The 17,727-nt window shown below is 34.2% G+C and overlaps 2 protein-coding genes across 2 annotated transcripts; both read right to left on the bottom strand.

Annotated features, from left to right (window-relative positions):
• Window positions 1-2,543: 2,543 nt before the first annotated feature.
• Window positions 2,544-15,318, bottom strand: LOC101246366 (glycosylphosphatidylinositol domain-containing protein). Its single transcript, NM_001346786.1, has 16 exons — window positions 15,145-15,318; window positions 14,990-15,053; window positions 14,865-14,907; window positions 13,070-13,194; window positions 12,735-12,808; window positions 12,562-12,637; window positions 12,374-12,463; window positions 11,664-11,737; window positions 10,869-10,956; window positions 7,451-7,577; window positions 7,263-7,367; window positions 5,856-5,985; window positions 5,696-5,747; window positions 5,553-5,597; window positions 2,963-3,061; window positions 2,544-2,860 (listed from the first exon to the last, which is right to left on the bottom strand). Exons 1-16 carry the CDS (start codon window positions 15,192-15,194, stop codon window positions 2,708-2,710), a joined length of 1,395 nt encoding a protein of 464 aa, NP_001333715.1. The 5' UTR covers window positions 15,195-15,318; the 3' UTR covers window positions 2,544-2,707.
• A 1,150-nt stretch (window positions 15,319-16,468) lies between these two features.
• Window positions 16,469-17,518, bottom strand: LOC101260753 (RING-H2 finger protein ATL29-like). Its single transcript, XM_004246136.5, has one exon. It carries the CDS (start codon window positions 17,516-17,518, stop codon window positions 16,550-16,552), a length of 969 nt encoding a protein of 322 aa, XP_004246184.2. The 3' UTR covers window positions 16,469-16,549.
• Between the last annotated feature and the right edge of the window lie 209 nt (window positions 17,519-17,727).

The following is a 17,727-nucleotide window of genomic DNA, read 5'->3' as shown; positions in this document are numbered from 1 at the left end:
CTAATTTTTTTTTATTAAAAGTATATTCCCCTAAAATAAACCCTAATGGCCAATTTGGATTTACTAGTACCTTACCCCCAACCACACCCACCATAAAAAGAAATAAAAAATCAACTATGTATCAAATATAAATACACCTTATTCCCCTTCGGGGTGGCCCAGTGGTTTGAACTTGAGACTTTCATGTTAGGGGTCTCAAGTTCGAAATCCCTTGCTAGCGTAAGCAAGGGCCTTCTAGGTCAAGCTCGTCACACCAAGTACAGGTTACCTCTCCTATGTGGTTTACGAACTATTGCATAGGAGGGATAAAAACCCAGAGCGCACCCAAAGAATAACAGCTGCAAATTTCCCTTCTCATTAAAAAAAAATTAAATTAATACACGTTCTTGTTCCATTCCTATTCTAATGTACCATTCTAATTTACAATAGGCTGTAAAAAAAATTGCATATTATAGCATGTATTCTATACTGAAAAGAGACGAAATTTTACCAATTTTAGCAAAAAGTTAAAGAGGCAAAAGCTGCCCTATGAAAAGCCTTACTACATTAATAGAATACATGATGCATGCATTTGTTATATTTTGACTCTACGTTAATCAACTCATTAAGTATGGGAGTTCATTTTTTGACTAAAGATTTTGAAATGATTATCAATAAAATATTTGGAACTTTGTTTAAAAGGTACAATGCTTACTTGGGTCCTCCATGATACTTTGACATCAACCTTGTCATTTCCTCTTGTCCTACTCTACTTTTCTCACTGTTCATTAGGTATCCAACCAGTTCCCACTTTTTTTTTTGGGGTGCAAAAGATTCAAAATGCACTCTGTCACAAATAATGTGATAGGTTTTATTATTTCAAAATAACTCAACTTCAAAATTTTCTGTTTTTATAGCCATATAACTAAATTATTCTTTAGACCATAAATTTCAAAAATCTTTCCTAATTAGATATTTCTTAAATTTCATACCACATAAATTAAGCAAGGGGTTGTAATACAATATGACATTCCATCGCTACTCTATCCCTTTGAGAAATGGTATTAACTATTTGGCTAAATTTTTGAAAGGTCATAACCGCTTATTTTTTAAAAAAGTCTAGTTACTTTTGAAAGAAAATAAGTGTTTTCAAAAGGTAAAAAATGTAGCGTTTTTCCGAAAAATACTTTTGAGGAAATACACTTTAGAAGCACTTTTTAAAAACTTGATTAAACAGTAATGGTTGTTAAAAGTGTTTTTTTTTTTAATTTTTGTGGTCAAACACATACGGCTTCTCACAAAAAAATCTTTTTTAAAAGTACAGCATTAAAAATACTTTTGCAAATAATCTAATTATAAATTATTAATAGCTTGCTCACAACTTTCAATAATAATATAATAAAAATCTTCCCCCTGAAAAGGTAAAAGAAAAGAAAAATCAGAACAAAAACTTCCTCAAATGAGCACTGCTAATTAGAGTTCTTTTAAAGCCTGCTGTCCACTCACATCATCAGAACATGAAATTCAGTATTGGATTGACACCTTTGTACCAAAACAAATTTTGCTCTTAGCAAATGTTTGATAATCTGAATAACTGTTGAGTTTAGTTAAAGAAAATAACTATTCCAATTAATTCAGCAACAAATCTAGCTAGTTCTAATATATGTGAAAGATAAATAATTTTCAACTTCATAGCTCCAGTACTTCTTTATCAAGCACCTACTACTCTTTGTGGACTATAGCATAGTACAAAGGCTTAGTCAAGGTGCGTACAAGCTGGTCCGAACACGACTTTGTTAATGAAAAGTAAAACGATACTTTGTAATGCTTAATATGCCATATTGTCACTGGGTACTACCTTGTTCTTGTTCTTGTATTGTACATAGTGACCAAAGGTCCACAGCACAGTAATAAAAGGTAAGGGCAAAACAATAGGAGTGACTCAAAAAATAGACAGGAAGAGAGAGGGAAAGAGGAATAGGTAAAAACTGCAGATAAGGACCATGTGAAAGTAGAAGCACAGGAAATGTCACCTTATCTGGAGAAGAGGACGGATGAATGGACGTTTGGACCATGGTCCAATTAAGCTGTCAGGCCTTCTCTGTATAAGGTATCCAAAATCCATGTGACCAACCAAAGCTTTCTCTTCTAAACTAGTACATTTCAGCAATCATCTGCATTCAAAAACTAAAACTCTACATCTATTATTATAAACAACAATAGTATTCCAACTTTCTTTCTTTGGACCCCCCCCCCCTCCCCCCTATTTTCTTGAGGGACCCATAAATACCATTTCCTAAATGGGGCTTGAGTTTGGCTTTCTTTTTTAGCCATGGGCAATCCTACACAGTGCATGCACAGAGAAAGCAAAAGAGGGATTGAGGTCTCACTCTCTGTGCTGGTTCCTGTCACAAAAACCCTTTTGGTTGTCACCGCACAGCAACAGCATATGATTTAGGCCGCGATCACATGATCATGTGAGTACACCATGGTCATTTCTCTCACACAGTTCTCACAGTGCATTTCTAATCAACAGAAATAGAGTAATCTGTAGGATAGTTGAATAGACCAGAATAAGGTAAAATGTATGATTGCTCAGTCAATGCCTTGATTACAGAATCTATTCTAGACACAGGATCTATTACAGGAATAACATTAAGAATAGTCATATGATGGAGGATGGGTTAAAGAATGAATTTAAATTAGAGTACACTCTAGAACAGCTCCACTACCAAAACTTCAATCGAATACCATAATAATGTGCAACTGCTGCGGCAATAGATAAAATGTATGCATATCCAAACAAGATAGCAAGGGCTCCGAATGGTGAGACAGAGAGGGTATCCATGGAAAGATTAACCATTCCAGTTAGCACGTTAGCCTGCATGATCGCACAACAATTTTTATGACTAATCATTCAAAGATCAGAGGTTGAACATAAACTCTTATAGAATGATGATGTCACCAACAATTTTTTCCTCACCAGAAGAAAAGAGCCCAGTAGATTTCGGTCGAAATATTCTATCAATGCGGCAACTTTGTATCCAGGTACATAATCAGCTAGAGTTAAAACTGCAAAAACCTGAGAAGGGAAAACGTTGAATCATATGCCTAAATAAAAAAAAAATTAAAGAAATGCAACATTATATGGATCACGCCAGCAGATTTCTGTATGAAACTAAGCAGCATTACATTCCAGAGAAATTCACAAGTAATACCAAAACTCTTCCCCAAAAAACAGGAATAATGGCTTAGTTAGTAAAGGCTTCCTCTGTCCAGAAGTCTGATTGTCCCCACTACCAAGAGTGAAATGAATCTATCCTTGACCAAACCTTTTGGAATGTGTAACCAACATTTTGAATAAGCAATACTCAGCTTGTGTAAATGTATAATAAGTTGAATCAGAAGAAAAATTATGAGCATCCTACTTCACCCAGAAATTTGGTCAAACAACCACAAAAAAAGAGAAAGAAAAGGATTAACTTCTCCAGAAGTCAAGTAGTTAGTTACCAACCAACCTTTATTCCTTAGCCCAATGACATCCATTCTCTGTGATATCACTCAAAAGACGTCCTATCACTAAGATGTCTGAATGACCCCAAACTAATTAACTTGGAGAAATTTAAAATTTAAAATTTCACTTTCAAGTTGCAGGTTGATTCATGCTATTTAGTAAATAGTAATGAAACTCCTTGAGCTAAATGCCATTGATTTCTGGGAACTCAAATCTACTTTTGTTTCTCCATCTTTATCTCTTATTATTTCTTGTGTCTCCATTGAAAGATTGGACTTATCAAGCTCTGAAATGAGTGGTAAATGATCAATCAATCAAGTATCTTTCAATTCCAAACTATTTGGGGTCAATATTTGACTAAATCTATTCCTCTCTAGTTGTATCCATTTCATTTCAATACTGGCAATTCTCTAAAAGTTCTCCAAGTCCTACACTTATTCCCACATTGACATACAAGTTTCTACAAACAACAACAAATACCCACTGTAATCCCTACTAGTGGGGTCTGGAGAGGGTAGGAGAATGACCCTACCCCTGTCTGTAGGGTAGAGAGGTTGTTTCCAATAGGCCCTTGGATCTACAGACAAGAAAAGAATTTGAAGCATGGTAGCAAGAAAATATGACAGCAAAATACTGACATGCGAGTTTCTACTGAAATAAAAGTATTCCTGCCAAGCACTAGATTTAATGTAACAGTAAAAACAACAACTAAACCTTCATTTGAACTAGCTGGCATTGTCCATGTGGTTCCTTTGCTTCCATTATCTTCTATTATTAGTTAAATCCGCCTTGGTTCCAATAAATCATAGGTTTTTTCTGATAGACTCCTTCTATTTGATTCTATATCTACAGTATCCTCTTTAAGCACCTTCAATAATCATACAAACCAATTCAACATGGTCAAACCATCTTCAGTGATATTTTTTCTCATTTTATCCTTTATGTCCAATCTGATGCAATTGTTTCAAGATTTGTCCAATTTTATTCAACTGGATATCCACATTAGTTTGTGCATTTCTAAACATTCATCTTCTGGATATATTTCATTGTTGAGACGGTACATTCACTTAAATATAACATTGTTGCTCACGCAACCATTCTTAGGCACTGGATTCTATGAAAATCTCTTTGTATCACTACCCACTGTTCTCACACTTGTAACAGCTCCTTTCGACTATCCTTTATCGTATTTATATTTGATATGGATTCTTTATTTTCGAACTACTTTACTGGCACTACTATATGCTTTCTTTAGTTCACTGAATATCATGTAGATTTCCTTCTCTCTGTAAGAATTTCTACAAATCTCAACAAAAACACTCCGCTGTTACAAGACTACCAGTCATGAACCCACTTAGCCTTACTTAATGTCCCTACTCTATCCTCATCACTCTTCGAATGTTATATTATATAAGTTTAGCTTAAAATACATATATATTTTATATAAGTTTCATACAATTATTGTTTGAACATCTTTATCTCCGTTGTTCTTGTATATTGGCCAAGGTACCCTTTTCTACTCATTATCTTGCACTCCTTAATATAACATTGAATAGCATGGTTAGCCATCACTTAACCTCACCATGGCACTTCAAATCTTGTCCAAAATCATTCTTAATACACTTGATCTAAGTTTTTCTGCCTTTGCACTCAGTCTTGAAATAACTGATGAGAGCTGACATCAGAAAACCCATGTACTTAAAGACACAAAAGTACATCCATCCGATAAGACTAACATGTATGTCTGCACGCGCAAACTCCATTTACAAGTGTAGAACTGTTCGTAAGAAGAATCATGGATAGATGGAATGAGTAGCTACCACTGTCCAGCAAACAAAAGGAGCCACAGGGAATAGACAATTCCACATTCTAACCATGACAAAGAACTTTAATCAACGTATAAGTAGATAGAATAAAAGAGTGAATTATGGTCTTTAGTGGTATTAAAGAAACAGACTTGAAGGAAGAGTGCACGAAAACAGCTCCGAATATTCTTGAACACAATGCAGAAGAGGAATTCCAGAACCATTTGGAACAGAGCAATCTCTATGAATCTTACCTGAAGGTTCATAGCCAATACTACAGTAACATAAGCCAGGTTGCACTGTTAAAAAAGATTATTAGTCACATAAACTAGACAGAAAACTAAGATATTTGCTATTAAAATTAAAAGAGGAAAACTCCCAGAGTAATACACTATACCATTCTGCGAGAAACCCTCTCAACATGCCTATCTAGCAAAATGGTCAACAACCTGCAACATGAAGAGGAAGCAACAAGCTTAGAAATATCAGCATTTAAATAGCAAGAAACAAAAATTCAGGAAGTGGACAACAAAATACTCCATAGCCGGAAATCAGACCATAATAGAAGACAGATAATCCAGACTCTAATCCTTGCCCAATCGTTTGTCCTCAACACAGCATCTCCAGGTTTTCCAAAGAAAAGATAGTTGCCTAGTTGGACACAAACAAGGTACAACCCCCAATAACCTGATATCAAAAGAAATAATTTGCTAAACCAAAATAACCAATCTTAAATAAAAATGTAAGATGATTGAGATAAGAAGTACTGAAAATATTATGATAACCACCATCGACCCAGCTAAAGTCGACAATGCTCATACAATGAAATTAAATATCACATTTGGTTTAAGATGACTCAAAAATACCTTCTGAGAAAAGATGAGTAAGAAAATAAAAATAGCTAATTAATGCTTCAGCTAACATGTTTTGTTCTGCCTTGAAAAGAGAAGTCACTGTAAGAATTTTCACATCCTATTGAAAAGGGAATCCCAAATAAGCTTTCTTTCCTTGTTCCAGAAATTTGGGGAAGAACTTCAAAACTTGCACAAAGTTCACTTATTTTTTCCATCTTGAAAAGAACTATTTTTCTTCAGTGAGTCTGGTGCGTGTGTGTGTGTGTTAATCTGGATGGTCATTTGTCCCAAAATCTACAAACTTACCTGACACCTTTGTATTCCACTATTGGCAATACTTGATACATGTGTAATATTCAACAAAAGAACAGACCCAATGGATCCCCAGTTCTTACTACAATGAAGCTATATTACATGGACCAGCTTGCAAGATGTGAATATGTGATTACTGTTATATTCAGAACATACTGAACTTGTCCTTAGCATAATATTTTATTTTGATTGATAAGCATTTGGAATCCAATGTTTGCAATTTTTTCTACACATAGGTACTTTTTCTGCAGTTCTCCCAACCCACATCAGAAACATTCACCGAAGTCCACGCATTATTCACATAATTCTTCCATTTAAACAAATTAGCAAACCCCTGTATCCCATGTTAGGAAGCAGTTTACACGTGTATACTAGACTAACCAAAGAAATATCCCACAAACAAACTAAATAAAAAACCCCACTTCTTGCTAAAATAAAGTTTCAATGATGAACTCCCCTTAATCTGATTACTACTGTATTAACAACTAATTATGACACTTATATCTAAAAGTTTATTTTGATTTACAAGCATTGTGAAACAGAACTTTAAAAAGCGTACATATATTGGAACCATTTACTTAACTCCACCTATATGAGCTAGTTTCAAGTCCAGAAAAAACTAAGGGGAAAGCTTCATATCCAAGTCAAAACGAAACGGAGAACCAGCCGATCTCTTCTTCAAAGAATTTCCAAAAAACGACCATAAAACTGAACAAGCCAGTAAGCAAATGCACGGTGTCAGAGAGAGAGAGAGAGAGAGAGAGAGAGAGGAACTGTTCTAATTTCACTTCACCTTACCAAAAATGCTAAAAATCCCTTCTTTGTTTTGACTGATGATGTCATGTCCTCGTTCATTTGAAAGGAGATATTCATTTAGCCCAAGCAACAGGATGACCTCATATACTGAAAGGACAAACAAAATTCTAGGCTTACCAAGCATACGAGAAGGTACCAAATTCTGAGATGGGCCAAGATTATAATAATACCTACTAGAATAAACCACCCCAGAATTCCACAATAACTCGGTGGAATATTAATTATCGATGTCAAAATTGCTACACCAGCAAGAGTGAAAAAGAAATTCCAGTGCACACCATATTCACCAACGTGAACCTATGACAAAGGAAATGACTTCTATCAATATTAAGAATGACAAAGTTTGAAGAAATGCCTAGCAAATGCAGATGAAGAAAGGATCATAGTAGCTATTGAGGAAAACTACATGAAAAACATCTGTAAACACTGGTACAGATATAGGATGCATTTAATTGTTCATACAAACAGAAACACACATAGCCGTAGGTCTGCAGCAGTGTTATCAAAAGCAAAAAGCGCAAAAAGGCTCTAAGGTCTGTGGGGCTTTAAGCGCAAAGCGCAAATAAAGCATGGGCTTTGATGAAAAAAGGCGCAAAGGGATTTAAAATACAAATATATATGTTTAGTCCAAGACTAATAATTATAAACGTGAATGACAAATATATGACCAAAGAAATTGATTCTTTTTTATGATAACATGAAATATCAATTGTTTAGTGACACTTCTTCATAAGAGGCTCATTGGCAAGGAAAAGTTTGCCTTAAAACCTTGATGACGATACTGAAGCGCACATAAAGCGAGGCAAAGCTCTCAACACGTTTTGAGCTTCACTTTAGGGCTTAAGCGCGCTTAAAGCGCACCTTTGATAACACTGGTATGCAGTACTCAGAAAGGAAGTTTAAAGCTAGACGACTATGATGCTTGTTGAGGACCCTTCTAAAATTACCATTTTGACACAACAATATGGTGAGAAAAGTTAACGATGATTGCTGCAGTCAAACACAGGAAAATAAGAACATTTTGACTTTTGAGAAATAGGAATGGAAGACATTACACAAAGATCTCCCCTTCTCTATTCTTTTTTTGGCTAAGGTGTTACACAAAGGTCTCCTTTCCTGCAACATAATTGTGCATTTTAATTTTGACACTGCTATTGTTCTGGCTTCACTAATCGGTGAAAGGGAGTACACACCTTGCCAGTAAAACATTGGGCAATCTTATCTCCAAATTACATAGTTTACTAGTTAAGAAAGTAACACGTCACTTTTAAGAACTTAATATGCAACTAAAAGCAAATTCGGGTTATAACTAATCATTGAGCATGGTATCCATACTGTACTGAATGAGGAAGGGACCATTCATAAACATATTCAGTATAAAGAGCTTCTTCAATAGTTCCGATTCGTGGAAAGCCTAGAAGTACTCTTCCTTTGGTAAATCCAAGCCAAAACCTACTTCTAACAACTTATTGGATCAAAGTAGTATTATACATTTTCCCCACCAGCGGAGGGGTTTAATTCTCGTTACACATGATGTGGCAGAAAAGATTAATTCAACAAGTTGTCTTGCTTGCATTAAGATATAAACTTGCCTGTGCATAATTTCAAAGTTGAGATAAATTTGACCATAATCGGAAATGATACAACTATACTATGCTTCAGTCCGAAATTAGTTACAGTCGGCTATATAATACCTCATTAACCGTGTTTCTACAATTAAATTCTTTTAGGCCGCACCCAAGTGGTTTGAAAGTGAGTTGAGAACCATGAGATCTAAGGTACAATTCCTGGCGAAGGCAAACGGTTAGGTGGTTTCTTCTTTATTGTCCAGCCTAGGTAGTTAGAGTTACCTAATACCTATGCTGATAGGAGGTAGTAGGTATCCCATAAATTAGTTGAAGTGTACCAACTGACTAGCTATAACAGTCATCACAAAAGGTCTTAATTCAGTCATTAAGTCCGTTTCTTTTTTAGGTATGAATCTTAATTAATTGGCTCTAAACCATTAAGATCATTTTTATATTATAACCTGTTAATGGGTTTGAATAGACTTGAATGATTAAGATATTCAACAAAGACTTAATATCATAAAGATGTATATTTAAAAATTCCTTTTTTTTTTATAACAAGGGAAACCCACAGTTGCTACCCTTGAGGGGGTGCGCATAAGGTAAAACCCCCGCTCCTATGCAATAGCATGCAAATCACATAAGAGAGGTAACCCGCACTAGACAAACTGTGCGACGTGCTCAAACCACTGGGCCACTCTTCCAAAGGGTATAAATTTAAAAATTTCTACAAAGATGGTAGTTCACCAATTCCATCCATTCACTGTTGTCGCCATCACTCGCCATTATTGATTACCACCATTGTCACCCAGCATTATCTACCACCACCACCCACAACTACCATCCTCAACCACAACCACCATTGTTGCCAATCACTACAATCAGTTGTCACCACCACTACCCACTATTTAACATCATCACCACCATTACCACAACAACCACCTATCACTACACACAATCATCATCATCACCGCTATATATCGCAAACCACCGTCATTATTTACAACTTCCATTAGCTATTCCTATTATCCACCATCAACCAATACTGTCAATCACCATCACCACTAGCTACTATCCACAACATCAATAGACAACACTATTCTAATCGGCTCCCACAACCCCCACTGCTAGCCATTACCACCAACCGCCAATAGTTCTTTTAAAATATTTTGTTGATACACATTTTATAAACTTCTATATTTATTAAGTTTAAAGGCAAATTTAATTACTTAGTTTTCATATCTTAAACAATATATCTTAATATTCATATGTGCATTGAATTCAAACATCTCATCCAAATGCATATCTTAATATTCAGATGTATCCAAATTCAGACGTCTTAGTTTCAATAAGGACAAACGCGACCTAAATATATTCCCATCTAATTGCCTATATAGAGCTTTAACAAATGCTACTTGCACATTCATGTACCATATCTTTCGCTTTCAACGACACGTCTCTCGATAAAACTTCCTTCCATGTAATTTTAGGCCTACCTCGTCCCATGTTATCATATACTACCTTAGTTTCACACCAATAGAGCAACATATCTGGAGATTGATGCAGGATATGACCAAACAATCTCAAGCGACCTTCTCTTATATTATCCTCTATATGCTACTTGCTTCCTCTAATGTGATCATTTTTAAACTTGTCTTATCTTGTAAATCGCACATCCAGCTTGGCATCTGCATTTCTATGGCATTCATCTTGTGGATGTGTTGGACATAATAAAAAATACAAACAAAAAATAAGCCAAAAAGTTCATGATTAAGACAGCCTATCATGAGACGTTCTCAAAATCATCTTCACTATTTCGGGCATGCATTATATGGGGTGGAGGTGGATACACTGCACGTTCAAGTTATCAACTCACATATCATTCTCACGGGCTGAAGTGTGCCCCCTCGTGAATGTTTCTTGGATTTAAATGTCCAAATTTTGTCCCCCCAACGCCCACACCCCAGGCCAAAGAAAAAGAATAACATTGGTAATGTAGAAGAATTAAGATTCCATTAACCTGATAATCAACACTTGAAGTGAAAAAGATTCGAGCAAACCCCAGGACTATGAGTGGACAAGTTGAAGAAATTGCATTTCTCAAATTCCTGGAAATGTAAGTGCCAATAAAGAAAGTGCAAAATTTTATTTATCAAATGAATAAAAGAACAGAATTGATTAGATAATTACAGACCAGAAATTAAATAAAAGTTCTTATAAAGCAACATGATCTGACTGTACTTTTGTAAACCTAGTACAGAGGAATATACTCCTTTATCAAATGAATCAAGAAGAGAATCAATTATTATTATAGTAGTAATGGAACAGAATTCTGACTCTCATATTGAAAAAACATCATCTGACTGTGTGTTTTGATTGAAAGCCCTAGTACAGGGGAATCAATTATAAATAGCTATATGGATTCCAGGATAAAAATTTCTTTCTACATCAACATTATGTGGACTAATAATTGGTCGAGAGATAAATGGACCAGCCCAAAGAATCAAATAAAAGGGTATCTACAGAAGTATATATAAATGATAGCCAGAATATTCTTACGCGCTGTTTGGTTTGAAGTATTAGAGAAAACAATACTACTATTAGAATTTATGCAATATATGTTATCTTTAATTCCAACATAACTACTCACAGAATTACTAAGACACCCTAATCAGTACTATTCATATATACCCTACTAAACGATCCCTAAAGAGAAACATGTCAGATAAACTATATAGCATCATCCAGTCATCTACAAGAGGTAAAATCTCATCAATGGCCATGATAAAAGTTCAAATAGAGAATCCTCACTTACGTTTTTGCAATTCCACGTGCTTGTCGTGAGACCAATGCATTTGCCACAATAAACGAACCTACTCCAATGTCCATCTGATACAACCACAAGGTAAGCATAAGGTACCTAATTCTAACTCCAGTTTAAATTTCGGCAAAGGTTCATCAGAAGTAGTAAGTTGACAGAACCAGGATGAAAAACCTAAACGAAAAGATGAATCAATGAAGTTGAGCTCAATACAATGGAACTGACTATAGTAGGACGATATAAAAGTGAAGGAAAAATAGAGAGAAGAACTTTCATAATGACAACTTGCAAATAAGCATATGCTAGCAATAAAGCTACCTAGGATTTATTTAACATGTCAATGCCTAAAAGGAGATAGAAAATGCAATTTTAAGAACTATCCATCCGTTACCTAGAAAACCATACCATCAAATCATCTCTTATACATTTGTTTCCTTTCCAGAGATAATCCTTAATATTACAATTATTTACAGTCACAATCCTTAATCACTACATCTCAAAGAGAACTTTGCGTTAAGAAATTTTTGAACTGATACAACCTAAATCCTAGCAAACAATGTTGTTAAAGGGCCATTAGAACTTCCGCTTCGCCTTATAATTGAGCAACTGCAGATTGGGATGTCCCCGATCGCTCAGCCGGCGCTTCAGTGCACACATCAAGATATAAGCACAAATATGGAAATAGAATACAGACAGTTGTTTACCAAGCCAGTACCGTACGTCTCTGTTTTAGCATATCTTCTAGGAAATATCTTGAAGTCAACAGCCAGAATACATATGCATGTCAGAAAATTCTGCAGCAATCATACCTAAAATCATAAATAGTAACTCCAGTAATAAAAGGAAACAAAATAAGATGAAAGCATATGTAAATAATGGTTATTCCGCATACCATAGCAACCCTGTATGCAGATATATTTGTCCTAAGAGATCGGACCCCTTCTTCCTGAGAAACAGAAAATCCAGATCTGCATTGAACATGAAATACCGCTACATACAATAAGCTACATGAAATACATGTAAACAGCTTCATGGAATGCCTGTAGAATTCTATCATCGGATTACCTTCTAGCTAAAATAAAGAATGTCACCAATAAGGTCATCCCAACTGCATTGGTATATGTCCAATCTGCCAGAATCTGAGATTGAATAGTTACTCATTTGATCAAGAATATCAAGTATTAAATCAAGTTCCCAAAACTTGAGATCAGCTTGCACACAGGAAACAACTACTTCATCAACAAATGACTATAAACAATAACCAATTTATAACTGAATCTTCTTTCTCTTTCCTTTTCATTCAGATGTTAATATAATAGAGATCTTTTCGTCCATTTATTTGACTTGTTAAAATGAATAACAAGTACTGTTTTATTATAGAACAGACAGAGAACACTTACAGTCAAACATAAAATGACTGGAAATACAATGCAGAAGACATCAAGAGTCGCTGCAGCAAGATATGATCCCAGGCTCTTCTTACAAACAACTGCATTAACATTATCATCTTTCTTTGACAGGGCCTCTGCAAAATTAGGATCAGATGCCTCACAAAGGGGTGAAGTGATACAGCTATTGGCCACATAAAATGATGAAACAAGAAAGGAAACGAAAATAAAGTACAACTAACGTCACAAACAAAGTGTTGGGACTTCTTTCGTCAAACAATACAACTAATCAAGCAATTATGAGTTTGGGTAACAGTGATCAAAACAAATGGGTCTTCAGGAAGTTCATTAACCACTACAGGATCAACACATTAGCAAAAGATTTTAGTTGTTGATAAATTTGATAAAAGGCCTAACGTATCTGTTGCTATAACCAAGAAAAAACTTTTTTTTCACTTAACAGTATTACGAGTTTCACACCCAACTTCAAAACTGGGAGCTTCTTTTGGACAAGAGAAAGGTCTAGCAATTGCTATGTTAGGTGCAATGAGTATTAAATTTACACGGCAAGTAGGATGATACCACTATAATAGTTCTTCGTGATCTCTTGAGAAAGGTCTCAATGATAGTATCTCCTCGATAAAGTGCATTTATTGTCACTTAGTTTCACAACCTTTTACGTGAGAAATAGACCAAAGATTATCCCAAAACTCTAGCTCCCAGCTTTATAGCTTCAAATAGATGTCCCATTCACTTCACTCCAAACAGAATTCTAGAATGTTCGTCATACTTCCTTTAAGTTTTCGTACTCTTCCCAAACCAATCACTAGTCCCACATTATGTCCTCAGCTTTACCCTCTGAAAGACCCAGAGCCCCTCAAAAGGCCTTTTCATAGACCTCAGTATAGTAGTGGCTTAGCATACTGATAACCAGTTAACATGTAGGAGTCACACTAATACACCATTCATTGCATCTTGCGTAGGAGGTTCAGTTAGTTCAGATCCTCCCCTACTTCAACATTAGCTGTTTTACTACTAACTTATCCAGAAGCATTTTGCATGACGGAAGAATTGCATTGACTTAGTTACTTTTTGTTAGTGAATTTAGTTAAGCTTTTTCAGCCCAAAAATTAAGAACCAATGCCATGTCTTTTGGAGTATAATAAAATTGAATCTTTAAATTTCTACGACTTTAACTATTATATGATGTAAAACATAAATTTACAGAGTGGGATGATGAATTCAGAATGCTTTATAGTCCTTTCTTTACTTCCTATAAGTCAAAATAATAACCTTCTCTGCTTCTTCTTTTCAAACTGACTGCAAATATTCAGACTCCAAAATAAAAAAATAAATTACCAAGTACCAAAACAAAAATTAAAAAAGTTAGGTCCTTTTTTCCAATCAGTCCCTCACCGGAGGTAGTGGAAGCTGACAGGTACTTGGTAGATTAGTCAAAGTGCAACAAAGATAGCCCGAACACCATCATTACAAAAACAAATAAGCAAACGAAATGTTTTCAAACCAACTGTATCCTTATAAACAGTTTGGTCTTTGTCACATTTAGCTAATCATAAGAAAATAATACAAATACAAATACTTAATAAAAGGGAGGAGAATACATAATCTTTTTCTTCTGTATCATTCCAATTTTGCCTGATGGCAAACTATTTAGGGCTCAAAACAAGCTTTACAGTATCTAAATTGGAAAACCCCGGAAAAAAACAATTAACTAAAACTTAATCAGAATGATGAATAAAATGTTATGACAGGAGAAAAATGATACAATGTTATGCGATTTTCACACCTTTTTTGGAACTGGAATATACTGAACGTAGAAAGAGGATCATCTGAATCACAATACAAAAACAAAATTAAAATAAAACACATAATACTAAAATTAAAATTAAAAAAATAGCAACGGTTTCTTACCGAGAGAGTGGTAATGAGAAGGAATAACTCCATCATTGAAGTTCCTGTTAAATTGCTCACAAACCTGAAACGAATGATCAATCGTTCAAAATTCAGATCATAACAAAGAGGAAAAATGCAATTTATGGATTTGTTTGTTAAAAGAAAATCGTAACTCTTCCTTGAGACGCTTGTTTGGATTGAATGTGCTCGCCGGAGAATCCATCGTCGGTGACGAAGATGGCGAAGTTCGTTAATACCTGTAGTGTGTGAGCAGTTGCACCGTCGGCGGTTCGAGCAGTTCTGAATCGGAACGGAGTGAAATTTAGGAAGTAGTTCTGCAATTAAGCAAATCCCAAAAAAGAAATCTACACTTTTTTTTTTGTTTTTAGCCTGTTTTTTAAATATATATATATATATATATATATATATATATACACTTTAGAAATTTAGTCAATTGACTTTTAAGAAGCAAAATTTATCACTAAAATATCAAAATATGTTATTTATACTATATATTATTTATGGAATAATTATTTGTTTGTTTATTCAATTTCAATAAGTGTTGCATCAAATAATATATATATATATATAAATTTAGTATAATTGGCATAAATTTTATAGTGTTACGAGTTAATAATGTTATTTTTCAATTATTTTTCAAAAAATTTAAAAATGCCTTAAAATTTATGAATTCGGATATATCAACAGATATTCAGATACATGAGGAAATGATGTATCTGAGAGGGGAAGGATGTACCAAAGATGGGATAGAACATCCAGATACATAGAAACGAGGAATGTATCAGAGAGAGAAAAAATGCATCAAAGAGGTTAATGATGCATCCGAGAGCGAAGGAGATGGGGATATATCCGTGAGATGGTAGTGATATATCCAAAAGAGTAATTTTAAAAAAGAATAATAAAATTTTTTAGAGATCATAATAAAATAAGATATATATTGAGATAATTTTTTCTTACATAAAAGATTATATCATCAATTCTCATAAGTAAAAAGTTATTATTCATAATTTTAAACGGGAATTTGAATAAACCATCGTAATGATCATATCACGAATTTAAGAAATTGGTCTTATTTACGAAAAAATAAAATTCAAACTCGTCATGCTAAGATATTTTGTATATGTTTGAACAGAACTAAGTATATGTATATGACTCATATAGCTATGACAAGATTTATTCATTAGTCATGTGAACACTATATTTTAAAAATACTTTATACTATACATAATGTATCCAAGAAGGGAGTACTCAATTTGGAATATTTATCAATTCAAAAACCTCTCTAAAAATTTAATTTATCAGGGAAAGCATTGAAAATCACATAGTAAAGTAAGTTGACACTTGACACGCAGGTATAAACTTGAAGACACCGTATAAAGTTTGATTCATCTGATTCAATTTGTTTATTCTATTTTGATTTAAAAAAATTAAATTTTCATAATTTTAAATTATAAACAGAAAAATAAAATAAACAAATTGAGATGAATGGAGTATGTATTATGAATGAACAAGATATGTCTAATAATTCAACATAAAAAAGGAAGAAAAAAAACAAAATTATCTTAATTTATTGATATCTACTGTGTATGATTCTGAAACTTCACCAAAACCAGCATTTCCAGTAGTTGTTTTGCTTTTGTATTCACCAAAAGTAGTACAGCTTTTTGTTGAATTATGTCCCTTTATAATTTTTGCCCTAACATGTTCTGGTAATTTCAATGTAAACCTATCTTCAGCTCCTCTAGATCTATTTATAGAGTGCCCCGTTGAATGCGATCTCGATAATTTCGCTTCTCCATCTTGTAATTCCACACGTTCTAATGTTGCACTAGAGCATCCACTTTCTTCTTCTTCTTCTTTATGATCATCATCGTCGTCGTTGTTGTTATCATCTCGAATTGAAATGCTCAATGAATCTTCTAACGATTCGTTCTCATTAATGTCACGCATGACATTATTGTTATTGTTATTATTGTTATTATTACTACTACTACTAATGTTACTGTTACTATTACTATTACTATTACTGGTCACGTATGATGTATATTGTGACCTTTTCTTTAGCACCTCAGGCGATTCTAGGTTTGCGCGACATACGGGGCATGTCTTGTGTGATTCGAGCCATAGATCGATACAATCTTGATGGTAAACATGGTTACATGAGGTAACCAGGCGAAGGACGCTATTGTTATCGAATTCAACGAGACAAATAGCACATTCAAGACCACAAGATTCTTTACGATAATCTTTTACACTTGAATAGGTAAATGTTGGAAATGATTTAATAATAGAAGGATCAAGACCTAACTGTCCATTTGCTGAAACCCTAGGATCAATTGGAGTACCATTAGGGCTATTCCTTAAATGCCATGTGTATAGTAGATTTTGGATGAAACATCTACAAAAGAAAATAGATGAAAAACCAATGAAGAAAATTAATACAAGGATGATAGTGAAGATTATTGCTACTGGTGGTGAGGCATATGTTGTTGGTGATGGGGTTGAATTTTGTACATTTGAAGACATTTAATTTGAAGAATAAAAGAGATAACATTAATAAGAATGTGAATTATTTAACTTCTAAAATGGAAGAAATAAAAAAGAGGAAGATAAGTGATGAAAGAAGGTGGAAAAAGGAAGAGTAGTGACATGGATGGAGTTTTAGATTTAGTTTTGTGTTTTTTTTTATTGTTAGTGTTGTTATGGGAAATGATAAATTAAATAAAAAAAAAGAA

This window comes from Solanum lycopersicum, chromosome 8 (assembly GCF_036512215.1).
Source record: "Solanum lycopersicum chromosome 8, SLM_r2.1".
Taxonomy (NCBI): Eukaryota; Viridiplantae; Streptophyta; class Magnoliopsida; order Solanales; family Solanaceae; genus Solanum; species Solanum lycopersicum.
The sequence above is the reverse complement of the archived record's forward strand: the minus strand, read 5'-3'. Positions and strand labels throughout refer to the sequence as shown.